The sequence below is a fragment of the Anabrus simplex genome, chromosome 6 (assembly GCF_040414725.1).
Source record: "Anabrus simplex isolate iqAnaSimp1 chromosome 6, ASM4041472v1, whole genome shotgun sequence".
Lineage (NCBI taxonomy): Eukaryota > Metazoa > Arthropoda > Insecta > Orthoptera > Tettigoniidae > Anabrus > Anabrus simplex.
Window position 1 is genome coordinate 183,442,583 of NC_090270.1, and position 18,874 is coordinate 183,461,456.

Sequence of the window (18,874 nt, forward strand, 5' to 3'; positions counted from 1 at the left end):
CCCAATTTTCATTATGTGACAGCTGACAGTGCTATTTCATACATAAAAACATAGAAAACTTTAAAATATATTACGTTTGCACATGATATACACTTCATTTCACAAATAAAACAAATCCTGTCTGCCAAGAAGCCATAAATTTCATCGGTATGCAACACCAGTTAGTAAAGGGATAGTCAAGGAAATAGAAAGCCAACACCTGAAAAATCAATGTTAATTTTCTGCCTGTGTGGACAATGGTGCTGTTATAAGAAGGCCATCAGTTACTGTAGTACAGATGGGTCTGCTGACATGTTTCAGGGGAAAAAAGTAGAGAAACAACAACAAAACAAAAACAACAACAACAACAATAATAATACCAATAATAATACCAATACCAATAATAATAATAATAATAATAATAATAATAATAATAATAATAATAATAATAATAATAATAATAATAATACATGTAGAATTCTCTCCGAACCTGACATACCAAAGCCAAGTGTGGTACAAGTTTTGTTATTTTTACTGAATTTCTCCAAGACTGATATAATGACTGTTGAAAATTACCTATTCAATTATAACACACTTTTATCATGCCTGAAGTATGTGCAACATCTTAGTATATATCCTGTAAGTAGGATATGTCCAGTAATGGTTATCAGATGGTATGGTCAATAATTCAGGGAAACAAATTTCAAATTATTACAATCCATCCTATCAATGGTTTAGTGTAAGAAAAGGCCTAATGGCTTTAACTACGCCAATAAACACCCCACTGTCGGCAGCCCTGAAGATGGTTTTCCGTGGTTTCCCATTTTCACACCAGGCAAATGCTGGGGCTGTACCTTAATTAAGACCACTGCTGCTTCCTTCCCATTCCTAGGCCTTTCCTTTTACATCGTCGCCATAAGACCTATCTGTGTCGGTGCGACGTAAAGCAACTAGCAAAAGGAAAAAAAACTCTAAGCCCAGCTACGGAGGCTTGGCCACTTAAAATGGTTGAAACTGCAAAGAACTGTTAGAAAGCGGTTGGAAACTGTGGTTTAAGGCAAGAGACCTGAGGGATAGACCAAGAAAAAGATGGTTTGATCAGATCAAGCAAGATGTGGAGGAACAAGTGCTGGAGGAGCAGCATACGCAGCAGAAAGAAACCTACCTAGACATAAGTAGAGGGCATTTATATACTCCACCCGAACACTCTGAGATGGTCCATGACGACACTAATGATATGAAAAAGATATAACTACAACCATACCTGTTTCTGTCATAAATCATAATCAAAACAATATAATTGATGCTTTCAACACTTAGGATAAGAAATGTTTTTGTATAGGTTCAATCCAAATATGAATAATAAAGTACAGGGCAGTTAAAACTATAACCTTTAAGATTCAGGAATGTGTTCCAGATGTAAAAGTAAAATGATTCATAAATTTCTTCTATACACTTATCTACCTAGCATACTTGTTATTGAGCAAATTTTTAAACCTTTAATTTGAGATAGCTAGTACAAAAAACCCTGAAGATCTTGTTGAGGTTCTCCACTGTTGAGAAATCCACTATATTTTTATTGTCTTCTTCAGTATGCCACACGTCAGGGAAGGGAGCAGGTATCAAATGCAAAACAGGAACATCTGAAATTTTTTTGTAAAATTAAAAATCTGGAGAAATTAATTGCTCTTACATATGATTAAAAAGTAATGAATACTTACTTCTTCTGAGGAAAGGAAGATGATCATCTTCAATATGAGACTGACTTGATAACATTTTAAAATATCGCTGTTCAGGTTTGCCTCTGGAGTAGTTCTCTAACTGTCCAAGTTGTGCCAACTTAGATTCTGCATCGGACATGGTTCTATACCAACGCTGAGTATTCTGAAAATAGCTATAGAATGCAGGATCTGGAGCACCCAATAAATCAAGCAAGATCAACATATCCTGGAAAAAAAGAAAGGAAAAATCATCCCCTGGAACTTATATTTGCAACAAACCTACCAAAATTCAGCTTTATGTGGCAAGTGGAAAACTACTTAGCCATTAAATGAACAAATAATGAAAAATAAAAAGTTGTAATACAAATCAGAAAAAACACACTAGTGTGACATTCACTTCACCACAGCCAAATCAAACACAAAAGAAAAGAAAAAGAGAGAAAAAGGCCAAGGAAGAAGTATGGGAATGGTTACAAAGAGCATATGCTGCAGATCCTTTCAACTCAGATCAAAACCCAAGTAAATTTTAAGAATCGTGCATAGGAAACTATACCAAGATTCATAAATACTTATCTTTCTGAACAGTTTGGAAAATAAATTATCTTCCACGAATATCATATTTAAATTTACAAAAACTCCAAGTGCACTTGAAAGAGAGATAGAAAACGCTTGACTTATAGACGTAGAACCCGCTGGATAGATGTAATCAAGACCAACATTGCAGCTAAGGGAAGGACACTGGATTATATCATGAAGAACAAGACATTCGTCAATAGAGAAGAATGGAGGAACCTTATCGACAGTACCCAGGAAAAGGGAACAGTAAGCCAATGTTGATTAATGATGAATATTTCAAGTTAGGGCACATAAAACTCCACTTGTATATAAATCCCTATATCTATATAACAAAGTTTCCTACAAAACTTTCCACCCACTTCCTCGGTGTTGAGAACACCACTGTCATGACCATGTAATACAATGGTTAAACTGACAGATGACATTGTGATCTAAAAATTTATCTCTGTTCTGTAAAATTATGTCTGACAACTTTTGGTACTGTTTCCTGTTCACTGTATACACATACAATAATGCATCTTCTGTAACAGCCTTGCTGAACATTTCAGGTCTGAAGTGACTCCCTTTACCTTCCATAGACTAAAATAATGAGAAGGTGGTGTTTCTCATATTTGTCTATGAAATACGCAAAGATGATGTACAACTAAAATCAAATTCAATAACTAATCTTAGAATGCAAACAAAGGATAAATCTCACGACAAGTTGGTGTGGACAAAGGATTAACAGAAGCAAGAGAGGGATAAATACGACAACACAAAGTAACAAGGACAAACCCCACATCTTCAAAACTTCCATCTTCATAGCTGACAGCTCTTCTCTAAAACTCTGCTCTTAACCCTCCATTAAAAAAGACAAATTGGGGCAAATATTCGTTTATAGGAAGGGGAGTTAGGGATTGGAATAACTTACCGAGGGAGATGTTCAATAAATTTCCAATTTCTTTGCAATCATTTAAGAAAAGGCTAGGAAAACAACAGATAGGGAATCTGCCACCTGAGTGACTGCCCTAAATGCAGATCAGGATTGATTGATAAGTGTGGACTACAGCTGTGGAGTCCACACCTCACCTCTCTCTCTCTCTCTTTCTCTTCTTTTTTTTTTACATTGCTACTCCCAAGTTCTTAGCAGTGGAGAGTCTCAAGCACCTTCCTTCCAGCCACTCTTCTCAAGATTCAGTGTGAGTTGATACTTGCCACTGGAAACACGTCCGTGTTATTTCGCTTCCAACCCAGTTGGGTTATGTTAGTAGCCCACACAACTATTGGTGTTTTAATTGCAGTGACCATGTCTTAGCGACTTCTAACAGGACTAGCAATGGGTCTTGCACTGTGGACTGGTTGGATGAGGATTATAGAACTGCACTGGAGATAGCCTGTGACAGTGATGAAGGTGAAGTAGATCAGGTGGCAGAGGAGTACCGTAACTCTGAAACAAAGTGGACAATCCCGCAGCTGCGATGGAGGGTTCTGATAAGGTTAGTTCAAATGGGGAGGAAAACGCTGAACAAACAGGTATTTTGTTACAAAAGACAATTTTAAGTAGAAAAGAGACACTGCAGCCTCAGGTGCATAAGATTGTCATCCCTCTGCCAGGACAGAGAGGGAATGCTACGAATGCCCAGACAGAGCTTGAACATATTGACATCTTTCTAGATCACAGTATTACAAGAATAATTACTATGTACATGATCTTTTATATCAAGGAAATGAAGAATAAATTTTTGTATGAATGAGATGAAAGGCTTATCGATGAGACTAACATTTTTCTGAATTTTATTGATCATTGGTTGTTTGGGAGCAAATGGAAGAAATACTAATCAAGTATGGGACAATTCCCAGGGATATGGAGTGGAATCATGCTGTTTAGCTGTGAGCCAGAAGAGAATTCACTTTCTTTTGCAAAAAATTATGCGATCATGTTTGGTGACAAGAATCTAACCAATCTGTGTCTATCCACGATATCTACACTAAGTTTTCGCAAAATTTTAAATGTCACTATTCAACCAATAAATTTTGTACCAAAGATGAACAGTTGGTTGAGATCACAGGAAAGTATACTTTCAAAGTATGCATGCCTAGTACACCAGCTAAATAAAAAGTTAACATTTATCTATAGTTTGCGTGAAAGAGTCATCATCATCATCATCATCATCATCATGTCATTGTGCTCATTACTGAGCGTCGTGACCTCATAACTCCATCATTTCCTGTTGCAACCTTGACAAGATGTCTCCATACCGAGCGGTTTTCACATTTTGTTAATATGATCTGAAGTGGTAGCCCAGTGATCTTCTTCGCCTGATCTATCCATCTGCTTGCTGTTCTTCCTCGAGGTCTACTGCCTTCAATTTTGCCTTGTAAAATTACCTTTTCCAAGTTCTCTCCATCTCGTCTTAAAATGTGGCCAAGGAACTGGAGGTAACGCTCACTCACACGGGAAGATAGGCGTTTCTTGATGTAGAGTTCGTCCAGAATGGAAACTTTAGTTCTTCTTTCTGTCCAGGGTACACGTAGCATTCTCCGCCAACACCACACCTCAAAGGCATCAATGCGCTTTTTGTCTTTAGCATTCACGGTCCAGGTCTCACAGCCGTACAAAAAGACGGAGAACACTAGTGATTCTACCAAGCGCATCTTCGTGGCTTTTGATATTGCCCGGTTCTGCCAGATCTTAGTAAGTTTAACTATTGCAGCACGTCAAAGAGAATTTACACTGAATTTCAAGGTCTACACTTGCAAACAACCGGATGAGAGTCTGTTCCAGATATCAAACTCTGCTGCTGGCATTCTGAGGATGGTCCAGCCAATTCAAGCTATGCATTAAAATGTGTTGGGGATCAGACAGTTCACTTTAATTCCTCTGGCAGAGAAGTTATTAACTGATGAGAAGCTGGCATATGTTGGAACCATCCGACAGAACAGATGACTGATTGCGCAACGAGTTTTTCCTTTTTTGTTTTTACAAGTTGCTTTACATCACACTGACACAGATGAATTTTATGGCAATGATGGAATAGGCGAGGGGCAGGAGTGGGAAGAAAGTGGCCATAACCTTAAATAAGGTAGAGCCCCAGAATTCGCCTGGTATGAAAATGGAAAAACCATGAAAAACCATCTTTAGGACTGCCGGCAGTGGGGTTGAAACCCACTATCTCCGGAATGCAAGTTCACAGCTACGCGCCCCTAATGACATGGCCAACTCACTCAGTCGTGGAAGTTTTAACCAAATTCTCAGTGTACACAATTTTCATCACTATTTGGATTTCATCAAGACACGACTAGTGTTTTATTGCTCTAAATAAAGGAATAAGGCAGTGTCAGTGCTTTCATCTATGCCTCTTGACAAGGAGATCGACAATGAAACTGGCGATTTAGAAAACTCCGCCATGGTTGCACATTACAATGGTTCCGAGGTTAGAGTTGACATTCTGGATCAGGAGAGTGCCAAGTATGAGGTTGCCTTCTGCAATGAATGCTGGCCTGTGGTGGTGGTCTTTGATCTTCTGAATGTTAGTGGCATCAATGATTAACAGCGTGCACCCGTGAGGCATAACTATAAGCCTACACCTAGAAGAAAGTACCTGGATATCACTGTGTGAGAGCTGATGAAGCCTCAGATTGCAAAACATGCAAGACTGCCAATGATTTCAACACCTCTGAGACACAAAGCTAAGAATCTTCTGGGAACTGAACACAAACTTCCAGCTCTTCACCTCCAAGACTACAAAATTGGCCGATGCTACCTTAGTGGATATGATAAAGACATGTCAACACAGAAGAGTTGCGTGCATTGCAGGTAGATGATGTGACAGCATTGGCTTCGGTAGGTTTCTGAGTGGACAGCTACAAACTAAGTTGTATATTTATTTTCAGATTTACGGTAAATAATTTTGGTGTAATTTTGATATAACAAAAGGAAGCCTCATGTTCCCATTGAGGCTATAAAGAATACAAGTAGGTATTTTTACTTTTCAATTTTGTTATTAGCATAATCTGTGATTTAGAATTTCTATAATGTTTTAATATTTACAGTTTATTTTGACTTGTTAAATAATACTGTATTTGCATGTAAGAAAAGATATTATCATACACACCAAAATATATAGTACCAGATTTCGTGCAGCTCTCATGCACATGTCCATCCATCGGCATATAACTGCATCAGCATTATGTGTTCCTAGTAGAGCAAAGAACATTCTGCTGTGAGGTGGAGCTGGAAATGGGGCTCACAACAGAAGAAAAAGTTTTCATAATGGAGTATTATTTCTGATTGTACGGAAATGGCTACTGAGGCGAGCCAAGTGTGAAGTTAGTGGCGGAACAATATTGCAAGCAGTTTAATAATGTGGCACCAAGCAACACAGTTATGCTATCTATTGTTATGAAATGTTGTCACACTGGTAGTGAGTGTATAGTGTCAAGAGAAGGGAATGTCTGGTATGCCAGTAACTATGTCCACAAATGAGAATCGTGGATGTGTCCTCAATCAGGTCTTTGACAAACGTCCTTGAAATTGAACATCAGCGATACATTGCATTAGCAACTGTTTAAAGACATAAGTGGATTTCCTTACCAAATACAGGTTGGACAATGATTGACAAAGCAAGATATGCAAGCCAGGATTGTGTACTGTGCAAGATTTTTGGCCATGGTGTACACGGATCCAGATTTCTTGCTCAATGTGTGGATCTCCAATGAAAATCACATTCACTCTGACTGTTTCATCCATCACCAAACAACCCACTTTCTTGATTTCGAGAAGTTACATAAGAGTTCACAGAAATCCCATATTACAACACAAATATCAATTTCATCAAAATCAACTAGTCCTTGTATCGTGGACATCATCAGCTGTAGCTTAAATACCACTTAAAATAATGATAAAGGTATCACATAACAAAGAATGGGTAAAATTATGTAAAGGCTAAAATATCAAGTTCTTATTGTTTAAAAGTCTTTCAGTGACCGAAAAATATGGAGCAAAACTTGGGCTCTTCTTAAAATAGACTGTGTTGATCTAGACGTTATAATACTATTTTTGAGTCTAGAGAAAATCTTGGCTTGTGCAGTGTGGGACGTTGTGTGAAATCATGCTCAAGCCAGGTTGTTAAAAGTTAAGGTATTGAAAGAACATATCTGTAACAAACAGAAAAAAAGCTGTAAGCATTGAGAGCCAAAAAGAAGTGTTGGGGGAGAGGGTGGGGTAAGAAAAACTGGGATGGAAAATGACAGAAAAGCAACTTACATCCTCGCTGGGTTAAGCTGATCTATCCACGTCTTGCTGTAGAGGGTCTGCTGTGCCAAACTGAGTGTGTTGCAGGCATGATGGAGGGGCTGATAGCGAGGCGGAGAGTGTGTTGGCTGGAAGAGTGCGAGTGGCCTGAAGTGTGGACATAAGGGAGGGTGTGGAATGGGAAGGAAAAGTGGAATGCTGATTCGTGTTCAGACGAGACTTCTTATTCAAAGAACGATCAAAAAACTTATTAATCACCAGTCTATAAGGATGGTGATATTCTCGGATAACTCATTCAGAATGTCTACAAGGTTCAATCTTTGGTCTAAATTAATAAGGATATTTTCATATATATTCAAAAGGAGAATAGAAAGATCTTTTTCTACTGAAGATAAAGAATAATGAAAATCTGAGATACGGTCGACGAAGGCTGAAAATTTGTTGTACTGTTTTACTTTAACATGTTACTGGTAACGAATATAAAAACTATGGCCGGTTTGCCCAAAGTATCAAGCTGTGCAATGGTTACATGTTAATTTGTAAACACCAGGTTAAAGAAATGCTTATACATGTGCTCTTATGCTGATCCCCTAATTTGACCAAAAAAAGCAGCCTGGCCCCCTCAGGGACTTTTTGGCTCACACAGAAAGTACTAAATGGGACGTACAATACACATTAAAAGTTCACTTACTATGCTATGAAGATAATTGGTACCATCTTTGTTGTTTGCAGGATGTGAAATACGTTCCCACTTCTTAGCCAAATGGCGAGCTCCATATATAGAATCTTTATCATTCCAATGGCGGAAAGCCTCTTCTCCATCAAAGAAAATAAATTTTAGACTAACATCATTCTGAAAACAAAAAAGACATTTATTAACTTAAAACAATATATTAACTAGCTGTAGTATCCAGCTCTGCTTGGGCAATTTATTTGAATGTTTAATATTAGGATTTGTATTAACTGTCTGAAATGATTTTCTTGTAGATTTCTTTATTTTTATTGTGATGTTGAATAATAGTTTACAAACCCTTTGTAAATTTAGTTATTGTTAAGTGTTTAATTTTCAGTTTTAGTTTGAGGTGATAATTTTGCGTTAAACTATTTCCTTGTAGCAGCCCAGATTGTCAGGGAAGTAGCTGATCCCTTCAAACAAATAATAAAAGTAAGTTACAAATGAATGGCCGGCCCTGTGGTGTAGGGGTAGCATGCCTGCCTCTCACCCAGAGACCTTGGGTTCGATTCCTGGCCAGGTAAGGGATTTTTCTCTCGAACTGACAGCTAGTTCGAGGTACACTCAGCCTACGTGATTAGAACTGAGGAGCTATCTGAGGGTGAGATGGCGGCCCCGGTCTCGAAAGCCCAGAATAACGGCCAAGAGGATGCGTCATGCAGACCACACGACCCCTCGTAATCTGCAGGTCTTCGGACTGAGCAACGGTCGCTGGGCAGGCCAAGGCCCTTTCAAGGGAGTCAAGTGCCGTGGGTTTTATAACAATGTATTTACACCTCACACAATAGATATTATGTACGCTATTCCATCTGTCACTGGGACTGACAACTATCAGGCTATTGACCCCGAAAACTGTGGACTCAATACAAATATCTGTCATTTTGGACATATTCTTGTTCACCCCTCCTCAACCCCCATGCCAATGGAGGCTAGACTTGGACTTCAACAAAATCCAGAATGTCACAATTCATCACAGCGAATGCAAAAGGCATAGATTCAACTCTAATATAGGTCATTTTCACTTATTTTTACATATCAACCCCTCCCCTAGGGGTGCAGGTGGTGTCTTACCTTCACAGTATTTTTTCCAGATAGTAAGTCATGTGTACCAAGTTTGTTTGAGAGCTGTGCTGGAACATACATACATTCATTCATAATGTTGGTCATTTTCTTTTTCACTCTCTCTAACTCCCATTCCAATTGCGGTTGAACTGTGACTTGCATGGCATCCAGAGTGTCGCATTTCATCTTAGCGACCCCCAAAACTATGGATTCGACACTAACATTGGTTGGTTGTTATTATTTTTACATTTCACCCCCCACCTCTAGGGGTGTCTTGCCCACACAGTACATTTTTATTTTTTCAGAGAGTAAGTCATATTTGTACCAAGTTTGGTTGAAAGCTATACTAGAACACACACACACATCCATAATCTCAGTCATTTTTGGACATATTCTTCTCACTGCCATCCCAAAGGGGACTAAACTGTTAATCTCAGCAACACTGAAAACTATGGAGTGGACACTATTTTTGATTATTGTTATATGCCACCCCGTTTCCACTCCCACCCCTAGGGGTGCTAGGAGTAAATTACCCCACCACCCCCGCAGTGTTCGTCTGTAGACAGTAAGTCAGAAGTGTACCAAAATTAGTTGAAATTGCTCCAATGGTTTAGGAGGAGATGTGGAAAGGTACTTCATAAAACATGGCAGCATCTTCCCACCCTCCTATATACAACCACGGTCATGAACCTCCTAGCAGGAAAGGTACTTCATAAAACATAGCGGCGTGTTCCCATCCTCCCATATACAGAATATTTTACCGGACTATTATGGTACAGAGTAAGTCGCTATTGACTAGCAATAGTTTGTTCAAGTCGATCCAAGCTTGGTGCAGCTTTACATTTAAATTAATTACATAAAATCACTCATCATTGAAAAGATACCCATCAAATTCCATTCAAACCACTTCCTAAACCCTCCAAGGAGTAACAAGAACAAGCCGTGAAACTTTCAGTGAATCGCTCCAGTAGTTTTTGAGTCGAGTCAAGACGAACAAACAAATACTCATTTTTATATGCTGTATTATATAACACATACAGACTTAAAATGATATGAATGTGATTTGTAGTCAATATACAATAGAACCTACATGTATATCGTATTTTCTGTAGAAAAGGTCTACTGTAGAACACATCTGCTTAAATAAGGCCCCGCACATTAACTCAAGATAGCGAGTTTGATCCCAGCATAAGTCAGTGACATTGACAGTAAGAACTATGTGTTGGCTTCCGGATCATTAACCCTTAAGTGCTCAGTTACAACATGCACTACTACATGCCAGTGCTAGGATTTATTGATGATTTCATCATCAATCACCACTGATCTGAATTTAGGGCTGTTGCACAGGTGGCAGGTTCCCGAACAGCTGTAAACCTAATATTTTATTTCCATTATGTAGCTCAGCATATCAGGAGTAACAAATTTAAACAGAATATCAACATGCTTTGGTTCATTCCCAAAGGTTTCATGTAAGCCGCTATTATTAATCAAAACCGTGAATCACAGGATGAAAATCATCTGTTTCCCTACCACTGTTGTATACACTTGGCGTTTCCTTTTATTGCCAACAGCTGTAGAAACAGGAGTCTCGGAGTAGCGTTCATTCACTGTTTCTTGTGTAACTAACTCACTATCGGACTCGCTATCACTGAATAACTCATAATTGTACTAAATTGTAGAAAGGAGATCACATTTCATCAATTTGTAGTTTGTGGGCTTTATTTCTTGAGAAACTCACATTGCTTAACATACCTGGCTTGATCAGGTCAGTCATGCATTTACTTGGTGGGGTTCATCATCTCGCAGAGTTATATTTCTTTCTCTAACAAAAGACAGCGGAAGTTTTAAGTGTATCATCAAACTCCTTAAAAATGACCACAGCAGTCAGAAATTATGCAAATCTCATAGAAACAATACAACGTTGTAAATGAAGTCACACACTGAAAACCACAACGACTGCAGGTAAGTGTCAATGGTGCAATCATAGCACGTAGCACTGGAAAGACTACATAAATTACACAGGACAAAACTATGATTGCCTTGTACCATTTGCGGCAAAACAAAGAATAATGAGAAGTTACTTAATTGCATTGGTACAGTATATATTCAAAATGTGATAAGACATCAGACCATTTAAACCTTTAAAAAAATAAAAAAATTGTTTGCCAGTTGACATAGCCGTTAAGGTGAATTTGGCTTTCATCTGAAAATCATGTGTTGCAAAAGGAATCTGGATACTCATATATCAAGGACAACACTCAGCTGCAATACTATAGTTGGGATCTCTCATCCCCTTCTGTAAGATTCTGAGCAACTTGAATGCAGTGTGCAAATCCACCCAGCTCTTAAAACATCCGCCACACAGACCTATCGTTCAGAGTTTTAGTGATGTTCATCATTAGATTATGCTTTAGGAACTGTAACACCTATTGGAAAAGTTATCCATGATTCTTGTTTGTGATGATGGTTCTTGGACACCCTATTGTCCCTTTTCGTTGACATAAGACTGATCCCTTAAGTCAGAACTTGCCAACGACAGCTAACAATGTTCTGTTGCCTGGTGCCTCCTTATTAAATCACTCCTCCTACTGTCACTTAAAAGTGAAGCAAAGTCAGCTCATTCTGTTTGACTGGAATAACACCTTCTCCTCTGTTGTGAGAAAGACAATCGCAGAAATTAACACTGAATTCACAATATGTCAAACTATAATCTCTATATATAAAAGGCTACTCTGACTGGCTGCAATCAATGCCCAGCCAAAACTATGAGACATAAAGAAATGAAATTTTGGGGATACATTTATTATATTACAGTGTAGGTCCTCACTAAGGGAGGATTTTCGGATATTCCGTCTCTAAGGGGCCAAAAGGGTGGTGAACTCTTTAAACGAGTACATCTATATCTCAAATAATTAATAATTTACAGACTTAAAAATTAGTATTTGGAATCTAATTTAAAAATAAACACGTATTTTTTGTTTTCGGAAAATTCACTAAAGTGAGATGAAAAGTGGTAAAAAAGGGGTTGAATAACTTTTATGAGTATACTTATATCGCAAAAACTTAAGATGTTACAGGCATGAAAATTGGTACTTGAAATCTCAATTAAAAATAAAGAAACTGGTATTCTTTTGTTTTCGGAAAGTCCACTTAAGGAGTGAATAACGGGTGAATTTTTAAAATAAATATATTGTAGCAGTAATTCATATGGCCCGGCACATTGCATTTTTAATTCGTAATTTATTTACGATATGATAGCTCTAGCATTTAGAGTCAGCATGCCAGGCGAACATTCAAGACTCAGCTGCTAGCTATGGGAGTGGGAGAGACAGTGCTACGTCACAGGCAAAGAACCGGCCAGATGACGTAATCGCCACGTGTTGCCAGCTCACCCATCTAGAAATTACTGGAACAATTTTTATATCTACTAAACACTGATAGCTACGAAATAATGAAGTACACCATCATGAAGCTCATATTTTAAAAGTGAAGTGGCCAAAATTTGAAGAAAATCCACCTACTGGTTTCCGAGATATTAAGGTGGAAAAGAAACACGTTTTCTCGCTTGAAGAAGAGTGCCGGCTCTGCTTCCAGTATATAAGAGCCTCGCCTCGGCTGCCCAGGCCAAGGACGAGTTCGACAGCCGTAGTGGAAGGACGTGTTCCTCCCGCTCGCTCTCTCTCTCTTTGCCAGGCGCTCTGTACTTTCCCAGTACTAGTCAGGCAGCTGTACTTGTTAGTACATCTTCGAAAGAGCATTGTCTCTTTCTCTTTCAGAGTTTGTTACAGGAGGACCAGGATGGACAACCAGGCGGATACGATGACGACCCAGGAACGGGCGGTGGCGATCGGGCACTTGCTCCGAGATCTCTTCACCGGCATGACACCGTCACCGGAGAGCAACACGGAGCCGCAGACGCTGGAACCTGTGCCGGAGACCCCGGCACCCGAGCCGGAGCTGCCACAGGAGGACCCGGAGATCGAGGTGGAGACGGAGCCTTACAGGGACGGGTGTGACCCCCCTAACGGCTTCTTCTTCTCCGAAGGCTACACCGACCCGGCGCACGAAGCGCTGCTCGTGTACTACAGGCCGGGGCGCCCTGTAACTTCTGAACGGGGCCTCGTCCTGGACAGAATGCGGCGCCCTCGCCGAGGAGGCAGGATTATCTCGACAACCATGGCCGTCGAGAGCTTCCTACCAGGAGGCTTCATCATCAGGCATCACGACCAGGAGCGGATGCGCGACGCAGAGAGGGAGCTTTCTTCTCTGTTCCAGGTCATCCGTCTACCAGGGAGGGACGGAGTGCCAGGGATGAACACCGGCGCAGTCAGGGCCGCGACGGAGACCAGGGAGACGCCGAGGAGGCTAAGGAATAGGGCGGTTAATACCGACCTAGTCCTGGCCACCCAGCCGGCGACCAGCGACGCCACCACGGAGGTGGGGCATGACGCCCCCTGGCGTCGCGACTGTGCGACTTCTGTGGAGGAGGACGCCCCTTGGCGTTCTGAGGTTGCTGTCCAGGCCCAGCCTGACAGCACGTCTGTCGAGCTGCAGACCTCGATGTGCGCCCCACAGGACAGGGAACGCAGTCAAGCGTTAGCAGCGACCGACAACGCCGCCGCCAGCCAGGAGAAGGAAGAAGACGGCGACGCAGCGGAACCATCAGCTACCCTGGGGTCACCAGGCCGGGAGGAGGGCCACCAGGACGAGGCCTCTTCCCCCGCCGAGAAGCAACCCCCGGGAAGAAGAAGAAGAAGAAGACGACGCCGCACCAGGAAGCAGAAGGCGTCGCTGGCTCACCAGGAGAGAACCGCCAAGCCGCAACCCAGGACAGCAGTCAACCGAGGAGCCAATCAAGAGAGGACCTCAGCGGGTAGCGGCAGTCAGGTGAGAGTCAAATGTCCCCCTCAGCAGCTCTTGCAGTGTTTCCGCTGTCTGAGGTGGGGCCACCGTCAAGTTAGCTGTGGACTCCAAGTGAAGTGCAACCGCTGTGGTGGTGATCACCACTACACGGCCTGCGCAACACTTAAGGAGGCGCCGGTGTGCGCCAATTGCGCGGGGGGCCACCCGGCCTCCCACCGCAGTTGCCCAGTCTACAGGGCCATGGCGCGGGCAGAGAGGAGGGAGGCCCGGCGCCATGACCCACCCCATTCCAGGAGGCCCCCGCCTCGGCGGGCTTGGCCTCATTCTCCGGGATCGGAGACTGGGTACGAGGTACCCCAAGGAGGTGGAGTCGTGCGACAGGCCCTAGTGGTACTTGACGCATGGCTCCGCAGCCGGCAAGGACCGCGCTAGTCCCAGCAGTGCCCAGACGGACTGATCCCCAGGCGATGGAATGGCGAGGAATTGGTTTATGTTTTTTGTGCATGTTACCTGTTCCTAACTAACACAACCTCTGGTATTTTTCCAGCCCACATCCTTGCATGTGCTATCACAAGATGTCAGGTTTTACATGTAGGCTCTTTCTTCTTTCTGCCTATGTGGTTTTCCCTGACCCTTCAATACCATACCTTAACACTATCCAACCAACACAAACTTTGCCGTGGTAGCGAGTCTGACTCGGAAACCGGCAGATACTCCTTGTATCACTTCCCACTCTTCCCTGCTATCTCTTTCTTCTTCTTAGAAATAATAGCATGTCGGAGGCCATGTAGATTGAGACGTTGGTCACGCGGGGGGAGCGGGCTTCGGGGCCCCCCCCCCCGAAGAAAAAAAAAACTGCCCAGGCCGTTTGCCGGCCAGCCGCAACCCAGGACTGCTCCCAGGACAGCAGCCGAGCGAGGAGCCAAACAGGAGAGTACCTCAGCAGGTAGCGGCTATCAGGTGAGATCTAAACGTTGTGGGCTCTTAGTGAGGTGCAACCGTTGTGGGGGTGATCACCACTACACGGCCTGCGCAGCACGTAAAGAGGTGCCGATGTGCGCCAACTGTGCGAGGGGCCACCAGGTCTCCCACCACAGTTGCCCTGTCTACAGGGCCATGGCACGGGCAGAGAGGAAGGAGGCCCGGCGTCATGACCCACCCCCTTCCAGAAGGCCCCCGCCCCGGTGGGCTTGGCCTCATTCTCCGGAATCGGAGACTGGGTACGAGGGACCCCAAGGAGGTGGCGCTGTGCGCCGGGCCCTAGTGGTACTCGACGCATGGTTCCGCAGCCGGCAAGGCCTGCGCTAGTCACGGCAGTGCCCAGACGGACTGATCCACTGGCAGATGGAATGGCGAGACGATGGATCATGACTGGTGCATGATACCCCTTCTCAACTAACACTACCACTGGACCTATCCAGCCCACATCCTTGCATGTGCTATCACATGATGTCAAGTTTTTCTTTTCTGCCTATGTGGTTTTTCTCTGACCCTTCAATACCACACCTTAACACTACCTTACCAACACAAACTCTTGCCGTGGTAGCGAGTCTCAGAAAACGGAAGATACTCCTTGTAGCACTTCCCACTCTTCCCAGCTATCTCTTCTTCTTAGAAATAATAGCATGTCGGAGGCCATGTAGATTGAGTCGATGGTCACGCGGGGGGAGCGTGCTTCTGGCCCTCATCCCCCCCCCCCTCCAAAAAAAAATGCCCAGGCCCCAGCGTCGTCCAACGAAAGAAGGACACGCTCCCCCCAGAGATCCTGGCGTAGATCAAAATTAAGAATAAAGTACGAAGGCTGTGGCGAGAAACCAAGAGTAAATGGAACCGGTCTAAAAGGAACCTCCAGATTATGACATGGAACCACAGGAGGGAAGCGTGGCGGTCTAGGCTCTCGGGTCTGAGCGTGGCTGATAACTCCTTCCACAGGTTGGCACGGAAATTCACAAACAATAGGTCTGGCATACCCGCTCTCCACGGTAGGAATGGAATGGCCTACACCGACAAAGAAAAGGCCGACGCCCTGGCGGACACGTTCGAGAGCACGTGCACGCCTAACGACGAGCCTTGCGACGAAAATTTCGTACAATTCGTCGAAAACGAAAACGAACTTCACGAAACTGATGAGACTACACACCCCCCCCCCCCCCCCCCGCCGACTTTAAGTTTGTAACGCCGTCCGAACTGTTCGCCGCCATAAAACGTCTCAAGAACAGAAAATCCCCAGGCCTTCACAACGTGTCAGCGTACTTTCTTAAGAACCTTCCCAGAAAGGCGCTGACATGTCTGACTAAACTTTCCAACGCAATTTTCCAGTACGGCCACTTCCCGACCTGCTGGAAAATTGCGAAAATAATTATGTTACCCAAGCCCCAGAAAAACAAGACGTTCCCACAGAACTACCGACCCATCTCCCTTCTCAGCATCATCTCCAAACTTTTTGAAACCCTTTTTCTAACCCGACTGAACATTATTACAAAAGACAAACTTATGAACGAGGAACAGTTCGGCTTCTGGCGAGGCCATTCTACTACCCACCAGTTAACTCGCTTAACGGAGGAGACTACTAAGAATTTCAACAACCGTCGACACACAGGAGTCTGTTTTCTCCATATTTCGCGTGCGTTCGGTAAGGTTTGGCACGATGGACGTATATACAAATTAAGGACATTAGGCTTTTCCCCCTACGTTCTACGCCTTCTGACGAACTACCTGGCTGGCCGAAAATTTCAGGTCCAGGTCGGCGCTGCGCTGTCGAACCCGCGCCCCATTGAGGCGGGAGTGCCACAGAGCAGCGTGCTCTCATCGGTAATTTTCAACCTATTTATGACATGCCAAAACCAACGCACGGTAAATTACATTTGTACGCGGACGACACAGCGATATCCTCTGCCTCGTGGCAGGCACCTAAAGTTAACTACTACCTCCAAGACGCGCTTTCCACTCTCGAGCCCTGGCTAGAGTGGATAATCAAAATTAATGTAGACAAAAGGAGTGCAACGGTTTTCACTAAACGCCGTCCCGAACCCTCCGAGACCCTGATGTTCTTTGGCGAAGTCATCAGGTGGACCGATAAAACAAAGTACTTAGGTGCCACCCTAGACAGAGGACTAACGTTTGCCGATCACATTAAATGTATTACTGCGCAAGCAAATGTGCGCCTTTTCAAAATGATGCTGATGATAAACGCCGATAATGGGCTAACAATAGAAAACCGGCTCCTGTTGTATAAGTCTATGATCAGGCCCATCCTAGAGCATGCCAGCCCTATATTGGGGGGGGGGGGGGGGGCGCAGGGATGTCACACCTGTTAGCGGTGCAGCGCGTAGAGAACCACCTGACAGGTGCTCAGTGGTATGAAAGAAACACTGACCTGCATGAACGGTGCCAGCTCGCTACCATTCAGAGCAGGATCAGTAATACAGCCACCCAGCTCTACAGCAAGCTCCATCTGAGCACCAACCCCCTCATCTCCAGCCTGGGGAATTACGATACCGACGCCCTGCGCTACCGTAGGCCCAAGGATATCCTAACCAAACCAGCATAAATTAAACCACCCCCTTAAGGGGTGCAAGCCATATTCTGGCCAGTTCAATCCCAATACTCAAGTCCACAAACTTACCACAGTTCAGTCATAGGTAGAAAAGTTATTAAGAAATAGCACTCAAGGCCTTAATAGGTCGATGAGCTATAAACCCTCACCGGTACCGGGACCTCCCGGCACCAACGAGAATTGTGGCTTCAAAAACAGCAGTTGCAATCCACAACTCGACCATGTCAGATGGTGCTGTCGCCGTGTCGCGTTACGCGAAGTTGTAAGATTTCTGCCGTGCTAAAAGACGAGAAAAATCCGGCGTGTACTAAGACGATACTCATAAATTTTCTGCTGTGTTGCGGACTTGTAAAAATCCGGCGTGTATTAAGTGGAACTCTGTTATTCTCAATAACTTGTAAAATTTCGGCAGTGTTACGGACTTTAAAAAATACTGCGTGTGTTAATTCGAACTCTATTGTTATCGGTGATATCTCCGAACTTGATAAAATTTCTGCGTGTGTTTAACATTGAACTGTGACTTCTCATAATTTTGAGTATTTTGAGAATTAGGAACTCGGATATTATCGTAGCCGAGTGACAATTTTCTCAAATATGACTTGTGTTTGAACGATAATAACAAACAATTGAGTAAACCTTAAGGACATTTTATGTGATTTTTATGAAATAGTAACACTGAAAATGTCCTTAAGATTTGTGTTGGTGATAGCCAGAGACAGTTAAACGCACCGCGCGCGCGCGCGCGCGCGCGCGCGCGCGCGCGTGTGTGTGTGTGTGTGTGTGTGTGTGTGTGTGTGTGTGTGTGTGTGTGTGTGTGTGTGTGTGTGTGTAGGACATGGACTGAACTTACACTCAACATTCCAACAAGCTTTGAAACATCAAGTTTCGTTTCGAACCTGATGCAACGTGTTCTAAATGTCAAAGACAGTTTTCTCGTGTAAATAGTCTGAATTAGATGAACTGTGTTTTCGAAACTCATTATACTTAAGAAGTATGAATATTTAAAAACTATAGAAACTTCGAACTGTGACGTGTGTTTCAAAATTACAAACGCTTCAGACTGTGCTTTAATTCATTTAAAAGCCATAGTTATTTCTAATTGTGATCATTACTTTGAAGTTATATAGCGGACTTTGATCCAAAGTGCACGT

General features: G+C 43.0%; 1 protein-coding gene across 1 annotated transcript in view; it reads right to left on the reverse strand.

The window, feature by feature from the left end:
• Nucleotides 1-383: 383 nt before the first annotated feature.
• The window catches only part of LOC136875634 (glutaminyl-peptide cyclotransferase), a 72,878-nt gene continuing 54,387 nt past the window's right edge, over nt 384-18,874 (reverse strand). Inside the window, exons 4-6 of the mRNA XM_067149175.2 lie at nt 8,201-8,362; nt 1,701-1,926; nt 384-1,622 (exon numbers count right to left, since the gene is read on the reverse strand). Coding sequence (XP_067005276.2) covers nt 1,471-1,622; nt 1,701-1,926; nt 8,201-8,362 — 540 coding nt within the window. The 3' untranslated portion in view covers nt 384-1,470. The remainder of the gene's footprint in view (nt 1,623-1,700; nt 1,927-8,200; nt 8,363-18,874) is intronic.